General features: G+C 41.6%; 1 protein-coding gene across 2 annotated transcripts in view; it reads right to left on the bottom strand.

Moving 5' to 3' along the window:
• Positions 1–12104, bottom strand: part of RPS6KA3 (ribosomal protein S6 kinase A3) — a 73601-nt gene extending 61497 nt beyond the window's left edge. Inside the window, exon 1 of one of the 2 annotated variants that reach the window (XM_072137973.1) lies at positions 11971–12104. Coding sequence is in view for 1 of the 2 variants with exons in the window: in XM_072137971.1 (XP_071994072.1) it covers positions 9328–9390 (63 nt within the window). In the remaining variant the exon portion in view is untranslated. Of the gene's footprint in view, positions 1–9327; positions 9632–11970 lie in introns of those variants that run through there. The other variant, XM_072137971.1, reaches the window with a different exon arrangement.
• Positions 12105–23526: the final 11422 nt, after the last annotated feature.

The raw sequence follows: 23526 nt of genomic DNA on the forward strand, positions 1-23526 counted from the left end.
TCACATACTTCTTTGTCATCTACTGCTGCAGTGTATATGATATTGTCCCTCAGTGTATATACACAAGTATGGCGGATGTAGAATAAAACATAACAGACATGTGTGACTCCCCCCGCCACATTCCATAACTTTACAAGGCCGCTGCAGTCTGAGGGTTTCCTGTAGTCAATGAAGAACATAATGACGTCTCACATTCCTTTCTTTTTTTTTGTTTGCATTTATCTCTTGGTTCAATTATTCCTCGTGGAGGGAAAACCTTTTTTCATTGCATTTTGTGAATTCAGCAAGAACATCTGGTAATTCATCATAACTATGAGGGTCTAGTCTACGCTGAATGATTAGCATAATTCTATCTTCTACCATAGTGAGAAATGCAATTATCAAAGAATAATTATTACACTATGGTAATTGTAGTCAAGCCTGAGGCACAGATAGCAGCACTACAAGTTTTAAACTAACGGTACAAAGCAAGTATAGGACCCTAATAGGGTCACCCATATTATACTTACTCTTAAAGTTAACGTTCGGGGGGGGAGGGGGCTACAGCCAAATCCAGTGCAGCAGGACACGGGACAGAACTCCACAGGAAGTCCCAAGTCCAGCTAACCAAGGGTCATGTGACCTGCAGCTGTGAACCCTGACCCTGTCCAAGTGTGCTACAAGTGGTTGACCCCTGGAATTTTGGACCACACCAGCATCACAACAATGTCCTTGGATATTCTTTGAGATTTAGCATCACACCAAGGCCTATGAACACCATATCCCAATTACCTATACTAACAAGAGTCACATCATGATGTCCCCTAGGTTAGATTCATTATGACAAGGCCCATCCATAGAAGTGAACTTATGAAAGTATCTTATGTTGATTTGCTTGTCCTATAAAACATTAAAGCCAAGACAGACCAGCGTGACTCTTCTACACCCCCGTGACTCCCCACAGGCCATTTAAGTACAACATTTAAAGTCACTGTTCTGTTTAATGCAGAATCTCCAATAAAATATAATAGTCATCTGTGATGTTTATGGAGAACTGTTTTAGGGCAGTGGCAGTTTGTAGGCCCAAATAATCAGGATAGGTTTTCTTTAAATTCTACAGGGGACATTAAACAATTGCCGGTGCTCTGGCCTCAATGTTTGTAGTTTATTGCCCAGAGGCCCACTGCGCCATCAGCTACATCCCTTTCATGTCGACTTGGCAAGGGGGTAAAGGGGGAAATAATCACAATGGTGACTCGCTAGTAGTTTGAATTAGTTCAGGAAAAAATTACAGTACAGGTCTTAATAAATCTCTCTCCCCTCCAGTGTTAGCTGGCCCACAGAACACAGAACGTTTTTTGCATGAGGCCTTATTGTTGCTCAATAAGGCCTCGCATATATCTCAATGTATCCCTATGACCCACCATTGTCCAGTTTCCAACGCTAATCCAAGCACCATATTCTTTGACATGTGATTCCCCAGGACAAATGTTCTATAAATTCTAAATTCTTGTATCTCCATTTAAAATGTAATGTATCTGTGCTAACAAGAGGCCCCTTTATCAAAAAATAAGGAAAGCTCTTTTCTCCCAAGCCAAGCACAAATCTGTACATTCCTAACAAACCTGTGGAGTCCGTGGAGCGACTTTCCCCAGGAGTCATCTGGAGTATTACAACCTGCTACTGGCTCATCCGCACAAACACATATTGACTAAAACTGCCGAAAACAATTTCACATCCTGCAGTTAGACATTGTTCACACGTCGCTTCCAGCGCAGTATCCTCTACAGATCAGCCTGGTGTTTGCTTTTGTCTGCACATTGCTCAAGCTGCCCCAACACAAACACATATCTTCTGTCCTAAAGAATATGTTAGAACCCAAGTCATCATCACTGATGGTTTCCATGTACGGAGGACCGCTACAAGACAATGTAATGAGAATATGAACCAAGTCAGGCTGAAAAACCTATTTACCCTGCAATTCAATTAGCACAAGGAACCGTATCGGGATCATTGTCCGTAACTTCTTTGCCGATCTGGTGGTTTATTTCTGACAGAGCGATGGATGTCCTGCCTGTCAGGATCAATGCTCAGACAAGCATTTCTCGTCTCTTCATAGCTCACTGAAGTTAATTAGAACTATTTCTTCTGCACCAAATTGTAAAACAACTTGCCATAACTCATGCAATGTCTAGTTTATTGCAGGAATCCGGAGAAAACTCTGCTCTTATCATCCAATAAGCAGAAACTGGTCTCTTAGGGCTCCGTCATAAGAGCGTAGGAGGCTGGGAGTAGACAACAAATGCCATAAATTGTAAACATTGTAAATCCCTGCTCATGACACATAATGCTCCAAGAAAATCCACACAGAGTCTCCACATTTTATGTTCCCCAAGGTGTCAGTATTCTGGCAGTTACAGCCGCGTGTTTACACATAGCGGTGATTGTATAATACAAGCCAAGAGTAATCCTGCACCTCAAATAATGGCCGTCATATATATTGTTATTGTCACAACTGCTGTAGCACTATTTTACAGAGGGCCCTGTCCATTGCAGAAGATGGGTCTTGCTTGGAAGAATACTGGATCAGCGTATCTATTAATTCTGTGCTGTATTACTCCTCTGTTATTCCTCCTAGACATATATGGATGAAGTGACAGCTAGTTATTACTAGTGAGTGGGGTGTTAATATAAGTGCTGCCAGTTGCAGACTGTATAGAGACCCATCACTTTCTCTGGGAATCCCAACACCCACAATACCAATTCTAGGTGCTATCCCCCACCATCACCTCATACAGGAAGGGTGCAGTAGCTGCAGGAAGTAACTGTACCCAGTGTGAGGCCATCCCTACTAAATACTCTTCTGCACCTAACTTAGGCCATACATTACTGGAACAGAAGTATATGATCTTCCTTCGGTACCCAGTGTGGTCCCCTGTCGCCCCTACTGCTACCAAGTTGCCTATAAGTATTACAGGCAGTTTTAGTGTGTCTCCCTGTGTGTCTCAGAAGGGTTTGAGCTCAGGGCCCTTGGTGTCAGGGTAAGCCATACAGCGAGATAGAAGCCAATTTGTTCTTAAAGGAAACCTACCACTTGTAGTGGCAGGTTTCCGATGGAAATACCGGGCACCAGCTCATGCTGAGCTGGTGCCGGAGCTTATTTTAGTTAGTGTTTTAAACCGCGGTATCGCGGTTTAAAACACTTTTTAAACTTTATAGCCGGCGCAGGCAGGTACGCGCTCGGCGCTTACCGTGCACACGGCTACATAGGAAGTGAATGAGAGCCGCGCGCATGAGCTGGTGCCCGGTATTTCCATCGGAAACCTGCCACTACAAGTGGTAGGTTTCCTTTAATGTGTAGATATTCTTCTGTTATGCAGTCTCTGTTATGCTTTTCCTGGACAATCCTTTGAAGTTGAAGATGTGTACATGGTAAGCAGTGCAATACAACAATAGGTATAATTTTGTTAGGATTGTGCATTGTGCAGAAAAAAGGTACAGTATTGTAGAATTGACATATTACATTAAATAAAAAGAAACCTATAGACACAGAGTCGGTACAAGAGTTTTCATGATAAGTAGGGTCCCTTTCTTGTAATCAATACGGGTCCCAGCAGTCAGCCCTCTTTAGTCAGCTTTTTATCCCCTATCCAGATGTAGCAAGCTGTGTCTTTCCATTCTTCTCCCTTCTACTGAGAGACATATACACTCAGCAGAGGCCATAATAGCCTTTAAGGACAGATTAAAAGTATTGCCTCCACCACTGGCCTCTGTTGAACGCATGCTATAGGACGTGCCTCACTCAGGTTTACTACACCTTATGCTTTAAGGGAGGTTGGGTGGGACAGGTATGTACATACATACAGTGGGATACGTTCTAGCTCTCTGTTATAGGGATACATCCAGAGGATTCCTCCTCCCTTACAGGAGATGGCTAAAATGTGGTGGGAATGTAGTCTTAGTATAATATGTGATATGGTAATATGACTTTCATTTTTAAATATTCAAGTTTGAAAAAGTTTACAATATGTATTAACCTTGTATTTTAGCAAAAGAAAAGGGTCATTCCCAATTAGAAAAGTCACATGTAAAACAATTCTAAGAAACTAGAAACCTACGATAAGAGATGATGCTCCCACGCAGAGGTCACGTTTACCGTACATACACAGTCTAGTATAAACACTTACGTAGCAGGACTTTTTATAACGCATTTGCTTTAAATATAAACAGGAAGGCCCTGTCAAACAAGTAGCAACCGAGAGAGGGGAGAGCCACAACATCCTACAGAAGAATATCACACCCACACTGCTATGAGGGCCTAAACTCCAGCCATGAGCCTCCAATTGTGAATTCAATGTATTAGGTCTATGGGACATCAGTAAGACATGCTCCTTTCATGTAGCGGTTATAATACTGAGGTGTTCAGCACGAGCTCAGGGACTCTACATGTCTTTGTACGTTGCCTAAGGTCCCTTCCACTGAATCTGAAGGCGCCAATACGCATTACTGTCGGCCAAACACTTGTTTGCTCTCCCGCTCAGCTTTCCAACCCTGTATGTGTTCACTCTGCTGACAGACACCAGTCACTCACTCTCGTAAGCAGACATCTACTATGTATAGTTAGATAAGGGGCTAAGATAGGTTATCAATCACTAATCGGTGGGGATAAGACACTAGGGATCCTTTAGTCAAGTTAAGTATAAGTCAGGCTTAAATTAAATCTACCATGAAAATAAAGCATGATGAACCAGGGACGTACTTCCAGGCACTGGGACTCCTCTTATACGTGTTATCCATGGCCTCCTTCCTTTTAAAAGGCTCTGAGGGTTGTTACCACAGCCCCTGCATGATGTAGCTTCACAGACTGTCTCACGCTTTCCCTGTCTTATTTAGAGGACCCGTCACCTGTAAAAACTACACTAGGAGCTGCTTACTAAAGTAACTACAACACAACTAGTGCTACAACAGACACAGCAGTGTTTTATTGCTTTTGTTATCGAAAACCTTTCTGCAGTTCTATTGCCCATAATCATCATAATACCTGAATATCAAAAACAATCTTCATTTCTGTACAGTAAGGGGCATCACAAAATCACCCTTTGGCCATATAGTCCCACTTTGTAATAAAATTACTAAGTGGAAAAATACTTCAGGATATGGATTGCGTTTTAATAAGCTATTAATGTAATAAGGACCAAGTGCTGATCTACAACAAAAAAGGGAACTATACAAGAAAAACGCAAGACAATTGGAGAGTTGTAGAAAGATTGTACTGAATGAAAAAATACAATTATATATTTATATCTTCTTGAACCACTATAATCACGGAAAAAGAAAATCTATAGATATCAATGTTGTTGGAATTCACCAGAGAATTGACATGCAAGTCAGCATTTTCTTAAAATGCTACACGGTCACATAGACCTACAATAATCCACATCCCTTCCCGGAGGGACTGGGGGAGTTGAGTGTAATAGAGACTTTCTGTAGAGACTATTGATTTATAAGTAGCAATAGTCAGCTGGAATACACGGAGATGTACTCCATCTAGTTGTCACCTCACAGATAGGAAGGAATCAATAAGCAGCACAATGGACAGTCTCTTGTATAATGGAAAGATCTGCACCAGTGCAAGGGTTTTCCAGAGCTCCAGCTTTTGGCTCACAATCGATGATCTGAATTACTGACTAACATGTACAGAAAACCACAGGTAGAGTTGCCAGGTTCCGGTTCTAGAATATGTTTTTCAGGCCAGATCTTGTTGTGACGTCTTTAAAGCCCATTGCCCACAAGAGAGCTTGGTCCAAGATGTACTGGACCGACTCTAGAATCACTCTATGGACATGGCACCAAGCGCAGGTCATAAATTCCATCTACTGAGTTTAGTTCAGTGCAAAGTTTGTCAGAACAAATTCCTCGGTGGGAAAGTTTCTTTATACATTCTTTCCTATTGTAATCCGTAGGTTTACATGGAATATAAAAAAGATCTAAGCCTTGCAAATTAGTAATAAAATACTCTGTCTGCACAACCTCGTAATGATACTTTACATTGCTATTTAAAATACAGCTAGTGACGGGATCCCATAGAGATCTTTTACCTAAATATTGTTTCCCCTCACATCCCCATAAAATCAACTTTATGTTATCTAATCTGGCATAAGAGGGGGCATGTCTTTCTTGGTCAACCCCCCCCCCCCCATGTACTCCTCCCCATGCCCTCACACCATTCAGCACTTCACCCTGGTCACATGACATGAAGTCACCTAAGGTAACATTTGCAGAGTTACATGAAATCACAGCGTTCCTCTATGGATTTCTACTGGGATAGATTTTGCAAATGTTACTGAGTAAAGGACCTTAGATGACATCACTCTGATCACATGAAGTGCTCAATGAACAGAGATCTTTCTGAACGTTAATATCAATAGCAGGTTGCCTTTAAAGGACATTTAATACCAAAAAGGATGTATGCAAATGAGGGACTCCAGGCTCCATTAACACCTACGAGCCCTTCAGGCTTATTTGCATACAGTCTTTCATCCTGGTCCTAGATGTCCTTTAATAGAACCTCCAGCATACACCTTTTTGAAAGGCAAAGCTCTAAAGGTTCTCAGGTTATAAGAACTGGATAAGGCATCTTATAATCTAGTCATTATAGTTACATATTTTCTTTTTTAATGGCTACAAAAAATTATTTTGGAAGCTCTAGACATTTTTACAATAATCCTTTCATCAAAATTGTTGATTAGAACCAGAAAAAAAAAACTAAAAGCAAAATCAGAAAACAGGTGAATAAGACAAAGAAAAGGTTTTATAATTAGAGCCCCTTGATGTTTTACATTTATGGAAATCTGTGTGACAGCTGCTAATGGCGCCCATCACACGTGTCACTATGAAGTCGTGTTGTAATTAGCAGATGTTCACGAAGATCTCCCAGGAGAACCCATCACTGTCACACTGCATTACACCAAAAAGTCTGCACACATCCTGGACACTCACTGCCACCCACACATGATGCAGCAAGATTACAGGAGAATCTGAGTAACGTTCCAATGTCACTACTGAAAGTACCCTGCAACCACACCCCGCCGACATAGAACGAGATGACAATATTATCTACTAGTGGTTCCTGTACAGTGCAAGGATTTTCACATGGACGGACCTGCGCTGAACCTCTTGTCTAAGTAGAGAGAACAAAGGAGGCCAAGCTCCAGACTGCAGGGACACATCCACAACACTCTGCCTCATCCTGCCGGAACATGAGCTGAGAAATGGATGAGCCCAGAGGTCTCCAACCTCATAAATAATACACTGCCTCTCCCTGCCAGACTGACTTGTTTTAAGGGAGATGAGAGCTATAATGGTCCTCAGGTTACAGATGAGCCAGGACTGAAATGACAGCAGAGAATTTGCTTTCTGGCTCCACTCCATATCCATCTAATGCCCAATTACTCAGCCAGGTTTAAAGGGTGAAGAGGACATCCAAACTGGGGGCAGAGAACATCCTCCTCACCTAACAAAGGTTCCTGGCTACATCCATCAGATCTACACCGGGCAAATACACCTACAAAAATCTGCAGCTAACTCTTCACAAGGTCTCTACTTCCCAATACTTGATCTAGCAGAAATCTGGTAACAGGCAGCAGTCAATGATAACAGCAGGTAAACGGGTCTGAAATGAACGATGAAGAATAGGACCACACACAAGGACAATACAGTCGTGATAGGGTTACACGGACCTTACACAAAAGGGATTTCCCATAGTAAAAAAGAAAGAAGAAGTAGAAAAATTTCAATGGAGTGAAAAGGGAACCTTAGTTAACTCTCACTGACCCAGAACTGGCTACAAAACCCAGAGGACAATAATGATTCATAAAAGATTAATATTGATGTATTTTATACTATTATCTTAAATTATAGGATATTCCTAATATAAGAGACTGACAGCACAGAGGCGAAGCTATCCGGACCACCACCCCATTATCCTGTCACCCACCTCCTCATGTGGACCACCGCCCCTTTATCCTGTCACCCACCTCCTCATGTGGACCACCACCCCTTTATCCTGTCACCCACCTCCTCATGTGGACCACCACCCCTTTATCATGTCACCCAACACCTTATCTGGACCACCACCCCTTTATCCTGTCACCCAACACCTTATCTGGACCACCACCCCTTTATCCTGTCACCCACCTCCTCATGTGGACCACCACCCCTTTATCCTGTCACCCACCTCCTCATGTGGACCACCACCCCTTTATCCTGTCACCCAACACCTTATCTGGACCACCACCCCTTTATCCTGTCACCCACCTCCTCGTGTGGACCACCACCCCTTTATCCTGTCACCCAACACCTTATCTGGACCACCACCCCTTTATCCTGTCACCCAACACCTTATCTGGACCACCACCCCTTTATCCTGTCACCCAACACCTTATCTGGACCACCACCCCTTTATCCTGTCACCCAACACCTTATCTGGACCACCACCCCTTTACCCTGTCACCCACCTCCTCGTGTGGACCACCACCCCTTTATCCTGTCACCCAACACCTTATCTGGACCACAACCCCTTTATCCTGTCACCCAACAGCTTATCTGGACCACAACCCCTTTATCCTGTCACCCACCTCCTCATGTGGACCACCACCCCTTTATCCTGTCACCCACCTCCTCATGTGGACCACCACCCCTTTATCCTGTCACCCACCTCCTCATGTGGACCACCACCCCTTTATCCTGTCACCCAACACCTTATCTGGACCACCACCCCTTTATCCTGTCACCCACCTCCTCGTGTGGACCACCACCCCTTTATCCTGTCACCCACCTCCTCATGTGGACCACATCCCCTTATCCAGCCCGGATATGTGGTCTTAGACTATGGGGTTCATCATATATATATAGGTACCACTTTCATCCCAGTTTTGGGGGTGAAGGGCACAGTTTAGAGAGAACTGTCCAGCCCATCAGGAGGGGTCCATGCCACCCACCTCTAGTACTGTAGGTCCTATAATTATTTCTTCCCCTTTCCTATAGGCTGCAGCACCTTGTCATTAGGCAGCCCACGGTCCTTACTCATATTTTGCCTACTCAGCAGATTTTCACTCAATTCTATGAATGAAATAAGAGCAGGGGGCAGCAGACAAGTAGTGATACCCACCACCACTTCCGCCAGGAACTCTATGATCTACTAACGCCCCGACAGTGTGAACTCAGCCCTAGTGATTGTCAGGCTCCTGTGCTGTCACCTTTGCCCTCCCTGTGGCTGCGCACCTATGGTCCCGTCCCCATATACAGCACTATGTAGTAACTTGTGTCCGCTCCCTGCCCCGGGCTCACCTCGCTCTCCACTTTCTGCACCGGCAGCTTCTGCCACGGGTCTGCCAGCTGCGCCAGCGGCATCTTCCCCGGCGCCGTACGAGCAGCAGAGTGCCCCGAGGCTCCCCGGACAGCTCTCAAAGAGGCAACAAAAGGAGCGGCGTCCCTCAGCTGGCCGCCCGCCGCACTGCTGGCTCCGTGCTCACTTGTCCGGTAGCGGGCGGAGGCGTACCGCTCCAGCGCAGCTCCTCTCCCGTCACACTCACTCACACACACTGATTTCCACTTCCTCTCACAACATGGCGTCCCCAGAAGTACCTGCCACTCGCAGATAGGGTTCCCGACGTCACGCTGACGTCATTGAGTAGGCGTTGCATTTCCCGCCTTCAGTCTAGGACAAGTGACAGAGAGCAGAAGAATGGGCGGGGCTGGGTGAGGGACGGCTCTCGGGTGCGTCACGTCGGCCATCTTGGTTGTGGCAGTGCGCGATTGCGGCAATTGAGACGTTCGGAAGTGTTAGTTCTTGGGAGCGCTGCTTGTGTACAAATTACATTGCTCTCCAACATGTTAGTGATTATTTTGTATAGAACTATATATATATATATATATATATATATATATATATATATATATTTATATATATATATAAGACCTGTAAAAGCACCTACAAAGGGGGAAATATAAATAGGTTGAACTTGTGGAAACTTCCTTAAAATGGCCTTGTTCTCTGTTAAAGAACATAACACGCACATTAGAGTTGTGTTCACATATGTGCTGTAACTTTTTCATGTTATACTATAGCAATGAATACACAGCAGTCATTTAATTTTTTTTTTTTTTGGAAAATCGGTGATATACCACATGTAGCATATCACATGCTGAACATCTGCAGTAATAGTGGAGTATAACAGGTGGTCTGTGTGACCAAGCCTTCAAGGGGGGCCATGGCCACCCAAACCCACTAAATTTTATAGTGAAAAGGGCTTTTGCCCATGAAATCCTCCTTTGTCTGTTCTCGCTTTCAATACACATGTACACAACAGCCATTTCAATACACATGTACACGACAAAGGTCGACAGTTGGCAGATAGACACATCTTCCATTCCCTAAGAAGCTTGTTTCTAGTATCATATGTAGGAAATGACTCCTTGACTTGTAGAGGCTATAATATTCATACAGCCCAGGACCCATGGGAGTCTTAATCCGCCTTTGATCTGCAGTGTAATACGGGAACAGTATAGTGTATGGCAGGGCTGCTTTAATGGTGATGGAGGCCCCTGGGCACAAACTGATAGAAACCTTTCCCACAAATTTCTTTCAAAAAAAGTAAATTCTGCTAGTAGCACATATATACAGCCCACCCCCACACCAGTAATATGCATCTTTTGCTCCACTCTCTCTGCTATGAAAGTTGGGTGGTATGGTCTCCTTTGGTGATTAAACCTTGTCTTCTCCAGATGCAGACAGTGCCACCATGTCTTTTTATTTGACAAAAGAAAAATAATTATGTCCCTTTCTTGAGACTAAATCTACTTTTTTTTACTCTTTCCTCATAACTGAGACCCTCCATAGCCCTTATCATTTTTGTGGCTCTTCGTTGTACTCTCTTCATTTCCAGGGCATCCTTTTTATGGACTGGTGCCCAGAACTGAACAGAATATTTCAGGCGAAGCCAAACCAATGGCTTGTACAGTGGTAATATCTACTACCGGTAGTACACCCAGGTCCTACTCAACAAAGGACTCTCCCAGATTTACTTCTTCTAGGACAGTGATGGTGACAAAGACTCATGGCGAATCGAAACGTTGCAGTTTTTTCATGCCTGTGTGAATAAAGGTTTATCACCTTTTCATCATATTGGATGAGTGCCCAGACTTCAACCAATAACCACTTATTTATCACAAAGTGCCAAACTGAAAATGTAAGCAGTAAGTTATTGTTCCTTGTTCTGTCACAACTTTTAATCGTATCAGCATCCTGAGGGCACACTACAGTTGAAAGCAAGTGGCAAAATTCAGTTTATCATTGTAGCTTCCCTCCAGGGACCCCTGAACAGGAAGAATTGTGGGGCCTAAATAAGGAGCTCCAATAAAAATCTAGCTGTCCTCACCTTCTCACTCCACCTGTAGTGAAAGAAAGTCCAGTACCGATACAGTAATAAACAATAGTGATTAAAAAACAGTAATTAAAAAGACCAATGTATAACACAGGAAAAATCTTATTATAAAGTATATTTCTATATGTTTTCATAGTCCAAAAAGATATTGCTTGTTCTCCAGTGAGTAATTTATCATTGTGTTCATACACAAAAGGAGATAAAAATATACATAAACAAAAGGAAAACATTTTACAAGGTACCTTCGTAAAACAGATAGGTCGTCACATATGTTTAATGTGTAGTACATATGTTGTCTAGTACATATGCATTGTGGTTTGTGACCAAGGGGTAAAATGCTACAAGAGGTTTGTGCTTTCAGGTCATAGGGCCCTATGCCTGCAGCACATGTTTTCATAAAAATTTGAAAAATAGAAAAATAATAAAAAATATTAATAAAAAGGTTATTCTTTGAGCAGCTTCAATCTTTTGAATAACTTCAACTTTTATATTGTGCAATTTCAATTTTTATAATATGCAACTGTCTGCTATGCCGTCCGCCACTCACGGTTAGTTGGTATTCGGCTGGATTGGTGTTGTTATTCCTTTACGGGGCTGTACTGTTTCCCCGTGGTTCCTACTTTTTGGATCCCCAGTTGCGCTTGTTGTTTCCCGTTTTGGGGGACGCCGTGTGGGATGTCTCCAGACTATGCTGGCTGGGTTCATTCCTTGCTCAGCAATGGCGTTAGGAACGCCGTTGGTAATGCTGGTGCCTGGATTGTGGATAGTAGATTTACATCTCCTGCAGCCGATCCTGGTATCGAGTGATCTCAGCGTTTGCAGTGCACGTGGCACTAAAGGTTTCTCTAGCGAGACTTCGCGTTCAAAAGGATAGTCCACTGGTATATAATATAGGTATTGTGAAATTTGTAGCTGCTCAATTTTGTGCTAATTTGTAGCTGCTCAATTTTGTGCTAAACACGTTTTGAAGCGTGAAGCTTCTTCTTCAGTAGCTTGATTAAGAATGTGTGATTTGAAGTTGAGCCCAAGAGAAGTAGTATATGCACAGCAACCCAACAATAATGCTCCTAGGGAAGGGCAGGGTGCATATGGCACATGGAGTTTCTGTGGCTCCTTCATACCGGTTGAGAGTATCCTACTATATGCAGTGGGGGAAAGTATGATGTTTACACCGCCATGCTTCATGTTTCAGTCTGTGTTGAGGGTTGTACTCATCCTTCTTCTTCCAAACCCATCAAGTGGAGTTGATACTAAAAAGTTCTATTTTGGTCACATCCAAAAGTCGCTGTCTTGTAGTCCATCCATGCCTTGTGCAGATCTACAATTTTGTCGCTGGTATCCTTAGACACAGTGGCGTAACTAGAAGCTGATGGTCCCCAGTGCAAAGTCTGTGGCAGGCCCCCGACAATAATGTATGGTTTATAGTAATAGTCTTCTCATATCGGAAAGCGACACCATAAGGGCCCCCTAAACTTCTTGGGCCCAGGTGCGATCACAACCTCTGCACCCCCTAAATTTATGCCCCTGCTTAGACAGCTCTTTAGTCTTGCTCATGGTGGAGAGGTTGGAGTGTGATTGAGGGTGTGGACAGGTGTCTTATATAGGAGACAGGTACAATTAACCCCTTAAGGACGGAGGGTTTTTCGGCTAATTTCTCGCTCTCCAACTTCAAAAATCCATAACTTTTTCATTTTTACGTGTACAGACCTGTGTGAGGGCTTATTTTGTGCGTAACAAATTTAACTTTCCCGTAATGTTATTTATTTTAACATGCCGTGTACTGCGAAGCTGAAAAAAAATTCCAAATGTGGAAAAATTGAAAAAAAAACGCACGTGCGTCACGTTCTTGTGGGCTCAGTTTTTACGACTTTCACTCTTCGCTCCAAATAACACGCCTACTTTATTCTTTGGTTCGGTGCGATTGCGGTGATACCAAATTTATATAGGTTTTATTGTGTTTTAATACATTTTCAAAAATTAAACGAATGTGTACAAAAAAGAAAAAAAAATTTTTGCCATCTTCTGACGCTAATAACTTTTTCATACTTTGGCGCACGGAAATGTGTGAGGGGTAATTTTTTGCAAAATGAGGCGACGTTTTCATTGCTACCATTTTGAGGTCTGTGCGACATTTTGATCATTTTTTATTTCATTTTTTATGTTATGTAAAAAGGTGTAAAAGTCGCATTTCGGACATTTGGGCGCCATTTCCCGCCTCGGAGGTCACCGCCGGCCGTAACCGTTTTTATATTTTGATAGATCGGGCATTTTGGGACGCGGCGATACCTAATATGTCTGTGATTTTTACTGTTTGTTATGTTTTATATCCGTTCTAGGGAAAGGGGGGTGATTTGAACTTTTAATATTTTATTAATTTTTTTTATTTTTTAAACTTTTTTTTTTCTTTTTTTTTTCACTATTTTTTAGACCATCTAGGGTACATTAACTCTAGATGGTCAGATCGCTCCTACCATATACTGCAATACTACAGTATTGCAATATATGGCGTTTTTGCAGGTCATACATTACAATGAGCCACTGGCTCATTGTAACGAACCTGCATAAACCATGTAGCCTCGTGTCAAAAGAAGACCCGAGGCTACCATGGTAACCGATCGCCGCCCCCCGATGACGTTCGGGGGCGTGACGATCGAAAAAAAGATGGCGGCGCCCGCGCGCCGCCGTCTTTTAAACGCCGCCCGCGACTTTGCGGGCAGCGTTTAGAGGGTTAATAGCCGCGATCGGTGCTAGCACCGACCGCGGTTATTAGCGGTGGGGGTTTTGTGCAAAATGCAAAAACCCCCACCTCTGTATGAAGAGGACTCAGCCCGTGAGCCCTCTTCATACATCCCTTATACCTCTGCGCCGTAGAGCTACGGCGCAGAGCGTTAAGGGGTTAATACAGGTAATGAGTGCAGAGTAGGAGGAGCTTCTTTAAAAAAACTAACAACACAAAGCAAGCCAGAATTCTTGCTGGTTAGTAGAGGATCAAATACTTATTTAATGCAATAAAATGCTAATTAGCATTTTATTGCTGATCTAAAATTCATTTAGATTCTGTCTCTCACAGTTAAAGTGACCTACAATAAAAATTACAGACTTCTCTATTCTTTGTAGGTGGGAAAACTTACAAATTTAGCCTGGGATTATTTCCCCCACTGTATGGTTCACAAAGCAAAGTTGACTTAGCCCAGTTTCTGGCTACAGGTTTACAAATTTAATTTCAGCATCATTGGAATCTTTACAAAGTTTGTTATGTTATGTTTTTGTGAAGGCTACTGTTATTCACAATATAAAAGGATTTAACTTATCAGTAATATTATGGGGTTATGAAGCTCGTGTCAGGGATATGGATACAGTCATATTCATTTGTCCTCTACTGTAATGCCGTATCTTTTATCTGCTCAGATTTGTTCTGCGCTGTGACATTGACCATTTTCTAGGATTATAAATATACCGTAGTTAGATCATATCAGATGATGGCTTCATGCAGCTGCTGGCTGCTGGCGGCTCACAGAAAATGAGAAACTCAACATTTTTTTACCCTTTTTTTTATAGATCTCCTGTTTAGCAAAAGCAGTGTGAAGTTAGCATACAGCTTTGTCAGGAGAAGAAGGTGACTCGTACGGCTGAAGTTTCTATTTTTGTTCTTTTGTAAGCAGTTTCTATGTCATAAACACAAGTTCACAAGACTTTGAAACAAAGCTTATTCCTCATAATACATGTAAGCTAATAACAAAGAGAGCAGGGAAAAGGCTTTGTGAAGCCTGAAACAGCTGATGCTACAACTACAGCAAAGTCAATTAGATGTTTGCCTAACAGCTCATAATGTTCTGCTAAAATATGTAGGAAACTGCATGACATGATAGGGATCAGCTGCACTCAACTGAGTGTGAATGATAAAGTTTCCAGCAGTGTAAAACATATTTTTCAGTTACATAGGACATAGCTCAGAGCAAATTCAAGACTTGCAGTTTGCTCTTTTATGCTCTGTTTCTGGGCTGTCACTTGGTAAATACATAATACTATTATTAGAGTCAAGCAGATGTTGTCTACGAGTATGAGGTCAATGATCAATCTCAGCGTATTAATAGGTCAACTTGTACATTCAACGTCAATGAATAAGTGAGTTTCCTGATTATTTATAGATTTTAGTGAAGCAGTCGAAGTGAGAGTCTTCTAAATATAGAACAAAGAAGACGTATAGCATTTAGAGGGGGTTTTTCCTTTATTCGAAAACTTATGAATAGAATCAGTGTCCATTTTCTGCTATTTCTCCCTATTTCTGTCATTTACATTAAAGGGGTTGTCTCTGCCCATCACTGCAGGTCTGTATGCTTCTATAGAGAAGTCGGCGATGGCGATGATGTCTCAACCACAGCCACTACTGCAGAAGCATGCTAGCAGCTGCAGACACAGCATTATTGCCAACCTCTGATTACAGACCGGATGTGACGGGCCGCACCGGGGTTGAATGGTAGCACCGGAGGAGGTGAGTATAAGAGGTTTGATGTTTTTACAGCCTCAGCCATATACAATTTCTTTTTATTTCCGGACAATCCCTTTATGTCTCATAACTATGTCTAGTAGCAGAAATGAAGGTTATTGTTGCAAGTTAAAGGTGAGGATGCTGCAGTACCAATACTACCAAGAAGGCATGTAGGTAGATGGACTGCTGTAAAAAAGTAAGAGCTTAAAGTGAGTGACATAACCAAGCTCGTCTGATATGAATAGCCTATTCTAATAATAGGTCAGAAATACCAATCCTTGATCCAAAACCCTTTGAAATGTGCATTTCCTGCAGTCTTCAAAGCATAATACAATGTGTCCTCACACTATTACTGATTAGTTGAGAGAAGACAAATAGGCAGGACTTTCCAGATGTCTTTTGTTAAACTCACAGGCAAGAAAATATAGGGTATAAGGTAATTACGTAATGGCAATTTGTTGACAATGAGCAAGATGATATTCATAGGTAAAGATAATGGGGGAAATTTATCACTACCTTTCTTCTAAATGTTAGAACAAAAAAGTTGCAGATTTTTGTGCAGATTTTTTTGCACACTTTTTTGCGACTTTTCCATATTTGCACCACAACTCGTGGTGCACTGTTTTTCAATGGAGTTGTTGTATTTATCTAACAAATCCATCTGTTTAGACTAAAGTTAGATGTATTCACCAACTGGGACTTTTTAAAAGTCGCAAAAAAGTCTCAAATGCTAGACAGCACTGACCTGTCTAACTTCGCCTTTTACTATAAAGCAGCTCCAGTAGCCCAATTTGCCTTGATAGCTGCTCCCAAAACGTACCCAGATGGATGTTGCTTAAATCCCAGCTACCCATCTGTTCGCACTTCCAAACCTGTTCTGGATGACAGGCCTATTGCCAACATAATTGCAGACCCTTTCTCCCTTCTCACTTCACTCCTTAGATTTCAACATTAATTGCAAACTAACACTTCTCCATTGTTACCCCTATTTCTTCACCGCTTTTTTCCTCTAGGACTAGAATTGGGGTCAGTGTCAGATCAGTGTTCATTTCAGATCTGATGGTGGGTGACGAAGGGGATCACCCATTGGTGGCACCTAATGTCCAGAGGTAAACTGCTGTCCCATAACAAGGTTGTATCCAAATATGAGGTCCCCCTCTTAACCAATTATTACATTTTGTTCGATCAATCCCACAAGGTACATCCTCAAACTCCCCCAAGGCATTTGAAAATATCTGTATAAATGACCCATTCGGTTGAGGAACAATCTCTCTGCTATATATTCTATTTTCAATGCGTTCCCACCGAACATCAAGTCACGCTTTATAAAACAGTTGGAGTCTCACTTTGGCTGCCAGTTCTACTTGCCAAGGTGGAGGCACTGCTGTGTTAACCGAGACCTCTCTTAGGATACTCCATAGAATGTACCATACCTGCCCAACATTTGCTTCGGAGGCTGCAATGGCCTGGGTAATATGGCCCATATATTGTGGCACTGCCCTATAGATGCCTCCCTCTGGAACCGTGTGAAAACCCTCTGTTCTCTGTTAGGTAACACAACACTTGTAAGCAGTACTCCTACTAAGAGATAAACCAGCAAAGGTTAAGAATAAAGCCCATCGTTTAGTTCAATTTATAGCTTTAGCTATTTCAATTCACATAGCAAAATGGAAATTTCCAGACCTATCTTTTACTGCAGTTCAGAACAGAATCAACTAATGATGCTGTTTGAGAGATTTGAGGCGACTAGAACAGACAGCTTACCACTGCTTGAAGGGATTTGGAACCCATGGATCACTTCACAAGGCTCCCCCACCTTCGAGAGAGCTCTATCCCTGTCCCCCTTACAGTCCAATATGTATCAACATGGCTCCAGCACTTCTCCACATGTAGTCTTGGTCTATGCACATTCCTAGCTATACAGATCTAGTGATCTCATACGTGTATGCTTTTCTCCCTCCCCTTTCCCTGGTTCCCCTATGTTTTGTTGTTTTGAATGATACAGAAGCTGGCTATGTATCAAGAAAATTTGATTTTCATTACTAATCGCCCTGTGTGGGGTACAGGTTGCACCTTGACCGATTTTAAGGCATTTACCTATGTTTTTTTTTTAAATAAAACCTTGTTGAAACAAAAAAAAATTAAAAAGTACATTATAGACAGCAATGTAAAAATGCAGTAAAATTTTTTTTTTGGGAATCTAAAATGCTTAATTTAGAAACATCAAAAGCTGTGCAACGTTTGAGAAAACTGCTGATTGCAATTCTTTCTTTTTCTGGAAAGACATTTTTATTTTTAAACAAAAAACCTGCCAGTGATTTTTCGCCTGCATTATGCAGACAATATAACAAACGCATTATATAAAGAAAGGTGGAGAGTTATCGGAAAGCTGTCTGTGAGACTATTTTTGAGCAAAAAATTGCGACTTTTTAGAAAAAAAAGTTGCATCCTCCACACCAGTTAGACCAGTGATGGCGAACCTTTTAGAGGTCGAGTGCCCAAACTGCAACCCGAAACCTGCATATTTTTTGCAAAGTGCCAAAACAGCAATTAAAGCAGTAGCTTATTGCAATTTTCTTGCTCTGTGCTGTACCATCAGCTTTCAATGGGTCTGAGGGCACCAATATCTTTGTCAGAAGGAGAGGAAATTTGGGTTGTCACTTGAGCTTCCCTTGACAGCCTCCTAAACAGGAAGATTCAGGGGTCGCACAGGAGGGGCTCCAATGATAACCTGACCACACCTCCTCTCTCTTCCTGCAACCTCAGGTATACCAGGATGCTCCACATTAAAATAATGCTAAACATGGCAAGTCCTGAGTCTGCAGGAGGATCCCTGTCTGGCGAACTCTGCCATGGGGCAACAGCCTGAGTGCCCACTGAGAGGGCTCTGAGTGCCACCTCTGGCACCCATACCATAGGTTACCATACCATAGAGTTAGAATATCAGGTACAGGTGCAATTTAACACAAGGGAGAATCCACCTAAGACAAATAAGAAACTAGACACAAAAGAAACTAGACAACTAGAAAGAGAAAAGATAAATCTCCTTCAGTATAATTTTAATAGAAAGGTCAAGCTGATAAAAAGGTTCCTTCATTATAAACATCCAATAGACATTAAAGGGAACCTGTCACCAGGAGACCCCCTTTTTAGCACCTCCCGCCTCCCCCCCCCCATCCCCATGAAGCATTGTACACACACTGCTAAACATTTTTTGTAGAAAAAAAATCGGTTTTACAGAACAAAAAATAATTTATATATTAACTTACAATACCATGTGCTCTGTGACTAATCAAGTCCCCCTGGGCGGGCTGAAGAGGGGTAGTTTCCCCCCACCCTCTTCCCCTTTCTTTATATAATGCGTTTGTTATACTGTCTGTGATTTTCAAAATACTAATGCTGCCCCTCACTTGCTCTTCTCTTGTCATTTTCACGTCCCCTGGCTCGCTCCCCCAGCAGACGTCACCCATCCATGTCCCGCCCGCTGTCCGGAACTCTGGCCAACCACATTCTCGCACATGCGCAGATTAAGCGGTGCCCTGACCTGAGCTAGTTTTCTGGTCATAACTGTCATCTTTAGATCCATTTGCATCAGCCAACGGATAGCAAACTGGGGGTCTCCAGTGGCAAAGTCGAGCTTGCCTTTTGGGAGTTAAATGGTTAATATCTGGGGACAACTGCAAAAGAAGAAATGTATATCTAGGAAGGGTCTTACAGAATGCTGGTATTATTTTTTTTGTGTGATAGTGTGATCTGCCCCAAAGTATTCTTTGACTTTAATGGATCTACTGTAAAGCTACATTTACACTATCTTTCCCCATAATACGGCGCCGTGAACCATACATAGCTGTGGAGAGCGGTGGGGGGTGAGCAGCGCTCCTCCTTTCCCGGGCTCCGATGTGTGCCCGCTGGGCTACGGTACTGTTACCAGTGATGAATGTAGCAAAGTGTAGCCTACACTGGATACAATAGAGATAAGGTATTACCAATTTTCATACTAGTCTTAATCCTACCCCCTGTGGGTACCAAGCACCCTGGATGAGTAGATCGGAACCTGTTTAGTGTCTGTTTTCTATCCAAGACTATAGTACATAAGGCGGATTCTCCTAACAAGAGGATTTCTATTTATTGCCAGTCAGTGGTGAAGTATTGGTGAAACATTAGTTCTTTATTTTGCCATCTTTAATTGTCATATATACAATTAGCATACCAATACATATATTTCACTTTCTACATAGATTATTTATAAACATCTATTTTATATAGCACCATCATATTCTGCAGTACCTTACAGATCATGGGGTAGATCATGGTATACAAACCCAAAATAAGACTGTGCATAGTCCACTTGGTCAGATGAAACAAAAGCAATGACGGCCCTGCTCACAAGAGCTTATAATATATGATTATAACCAATAAACAGTAATTTTATATTCCACTTACGGTAACTCCCCTCTCCATTTTGTGTGTGCAAACAAGGGCTACACAGTAAATAATCTTACCTTAGAAGGTTTATAGTCTTTAGATGAAAATGTATGTATAACAGATTTTAAATGCCCTTCTCTGTGCTATATTGCCTTTGTTCTGCAGCATCGCCACTTCCTTTACATATAATAGACATGAGTGGTTGACGTCGGAACTAAACAAAAAGTGCTTTTACTTGTTTTGTATTTTTTTTTAAATTAAATATTAGTCATTTAGCTGTGAAAATTCTTTCCATTCATTTCCCTCCCACATAGCATGATGTAGTATCTGTGAAATGCTGTTGTCTTAACCCTTAAAGGATAATACATAATTAACTTTATGTCTCCATGAAATGTTTACAAATTAAGTAGAATATTTATTGATGTTTCCGTTGAAATATGTATGCATTTTGTTTGTTTCCATCTCTCTGTATCATTATTCCTGATTATGAACTCCTAGTTATAATATAAAAATCGCTTACAAGGATGAATCAATATATGACATTTCCAAAGCCTTGAGTACACTTTCATCAGAGCACAGATTGAACTCATAATTGTATCCAGAAAAGTCTACAACAGAAATGATGAATGTTGATACTGTAAAGCAAAGGCCTCCAACCTTTTTATCGCAGCAGGGATTAGTCTTATGCAAGAGAATTTCTAGTTACCAAGGGGTAGTATGTTAGATGGGTATGAGTGCCATGCTGACCACATTTAGCAAGCCCCAAGGCAGACTGAGGTTAATGGGAAGTACATAATAGGGGCAGTCCAATCAAGACCCTTACAGGTCAACATCTCCAAAGAGTTTGTATCTTCTCTCCTTGTTTGTGTGTGTTTTCTCAGGGTCCTCCGATTTTCTCCCACACTCCAAAACATACTGCTAGGTTGATTAGATTGTCAGCCCCATTGGGGACAGGGACTGATTTGGCAAACTCTGTGCAGCACATAATCTGTGTGCTCTATAAAAATAAGGGATTATTATTATTATTGATGGGGTCAGGCAACATGGACTTACAAAATTATTAACTTCATGTAATAGTAACAGTAGTGATTAACCCTGTTATGTATCTACAGTTTTTAGTCTATACTTAAATAGTGACTAAACTGTTTTTTTTTTTATTGCAGAGATGATTTGAGAAGGGGATAATAGTAAACTTCATAATATATCATTAAGCCAAGCAGCTTCTCTATACCTTGTGTCTTCTCTTTCTTTTTCCTTATAAATTAAAATAATATTAAATAATAACTCTTTATTGGTAAAATAAATTTAAGTAAAAAATGCATGTAAACCACAGGTGGTGGTACACAGACAAAGGAGTAATCCCAGATTACACATGGAAGTAAGTCAATATCAGAGAAGTTCAGTCCCCCTGTGGCTATTTTTTGAGGTTAGTACAAGTGCTCTGGTGATCAGTAGCTGCACGAGTGCGGTGTCTGTAAAGAGAGTCGGAGCTAACTCCCCTCTCGCCCTGGAAAATGTCCCAGTACCAGATGATCCACGGCCCTGTTATAGAGGTCTGCTGTAAAGGATTTTATACAGTTAGTATAAATTTAAATTTGTAGAGTATATGGTAAGTCAAACAAAGGAATATATCCCTTTCGTAAGAATAAAGCTTTGTAGCTACTGACATTGTCCCTTACCCTGATGATTCTGGCACTCAGGGGACTCACAGCCTGTGAATTTTAACATTCACTGCCCTTTCAGTATTGTTCCTTAGTAATAGACTATTCAGTTTTACCCACATCAGTGTCCTCTCTGTTACTATCTGTGATTTTTTCTGAAGTTGATAATCATTTTAGTATATTATGAAAGGATTCAATGAAGTAGTTAAGATAAATTTCCCAATTCAACCACGTAAAGGATTCTGTGTTACTTATTGACCCTCATTAATTTGTGCCATCGAGAGATGTTCTAGTTTATAAAGAACATGTACTGTAGCTACCGGTAATTGAATGTGAAAACATAAGAGCTGTTGAGTTGCAAAGGGTAACAATATAGACATAACCTATTAAATATATTACTGTGTTGCATGATTTTGACCCAAGATTTTGTATGACTAATATCCCTAGGGCATGAAAGTTTTTGGTTTGCCCCAGCTAGTAAGACATTGGAACACTATTTGGCTACAGTAACATAGCAGCAATTGGTTACATGCCTAATGATAGGGAATCATTGGTGTTGCAGGCTGCTGCATCTTAATAGTGAAAATAAATCCAACTCAAGACATTCATTTAAACAATGTTGCATGGCTATAAAATCACAATGCAGCTATAGCTTAAAACTCTTTTCACATTTACTGCTAATAATTAGACAGATTATAATGGGATCAGAAGTTACTCACCCAGGTTACATGTTTCTAAAGTCTTATCCTGCTCAGAGAATATTGGTGAAAGTATACTAACACTGTCCTCCCTAGCAGGCATAAATTGTAATAGTTTCATGTTTTTTAATGCTTGGATCAGGCATCCTGCGAGTGGAAAACAGGAAGAAATCCAAAAATCAAGGTAAGAGCCAGTTGCCAACTTGAAAAAAAAATGTTTTTATATTCCTGTAACCCAGTAATCATCCCTGCCAATACTATTATATTATAAACACAATACTGTTCAGGGAAAGGGGGAAAAAAGGGACACAGTGGCAGGCTAAAACATAACTTTTATTTCTTTGTTGATAAAAATTGGATAAACTAACCTGCAAATATGAAAATAATTCACTGCTAGGGCAAGATGAGGAATATGAATAACCTTATTAAATGCAAGTGCATTTTAGGACTCCATCACTCATTAGTTGTGTACTTTCCCTTTTTACTTGGACTTATAGAAGCCATAGCACTCCATTGTACAAGTAGTGACAGATTAAGTGGTCTCTTACTTTTTACACTTAAAGGGAACCTGTCACCAGGCAAATCGCTAATAAATCACCTTATATCAGTGATGGCTAACCTATGGCACTGGTGCCAGAGGTGGCACTCAGAGCCCTTTCTGTGGGCACTCAGGCCATCACCAGAGATGACTCCAGGTATCTTCCTGCAGTCCCAGACAGCCCAGGACTTGCTGTGCAGAGCTATTTTAAAGTGACAGCTGTACCTGGGACTATTTTCTGCTTTATTGGTGTCCTCAGGGGGCTGGTATCAATGAAAACTGTGACAGAGAA

Source organism: Engystomops pustulosus, chromosome 2, assembly GCF_040894005.1.
Source record: "Engystomops pustulosus chromosome 2, aEngPut4.maternal, whole genome shotgun sequence".
Lineage (NCBI taxonomy): Eukaryota > Metazoa > Chordata > Amphibia > Anura > Leptodactylidae > Engystomops > Engystomops pustulosus.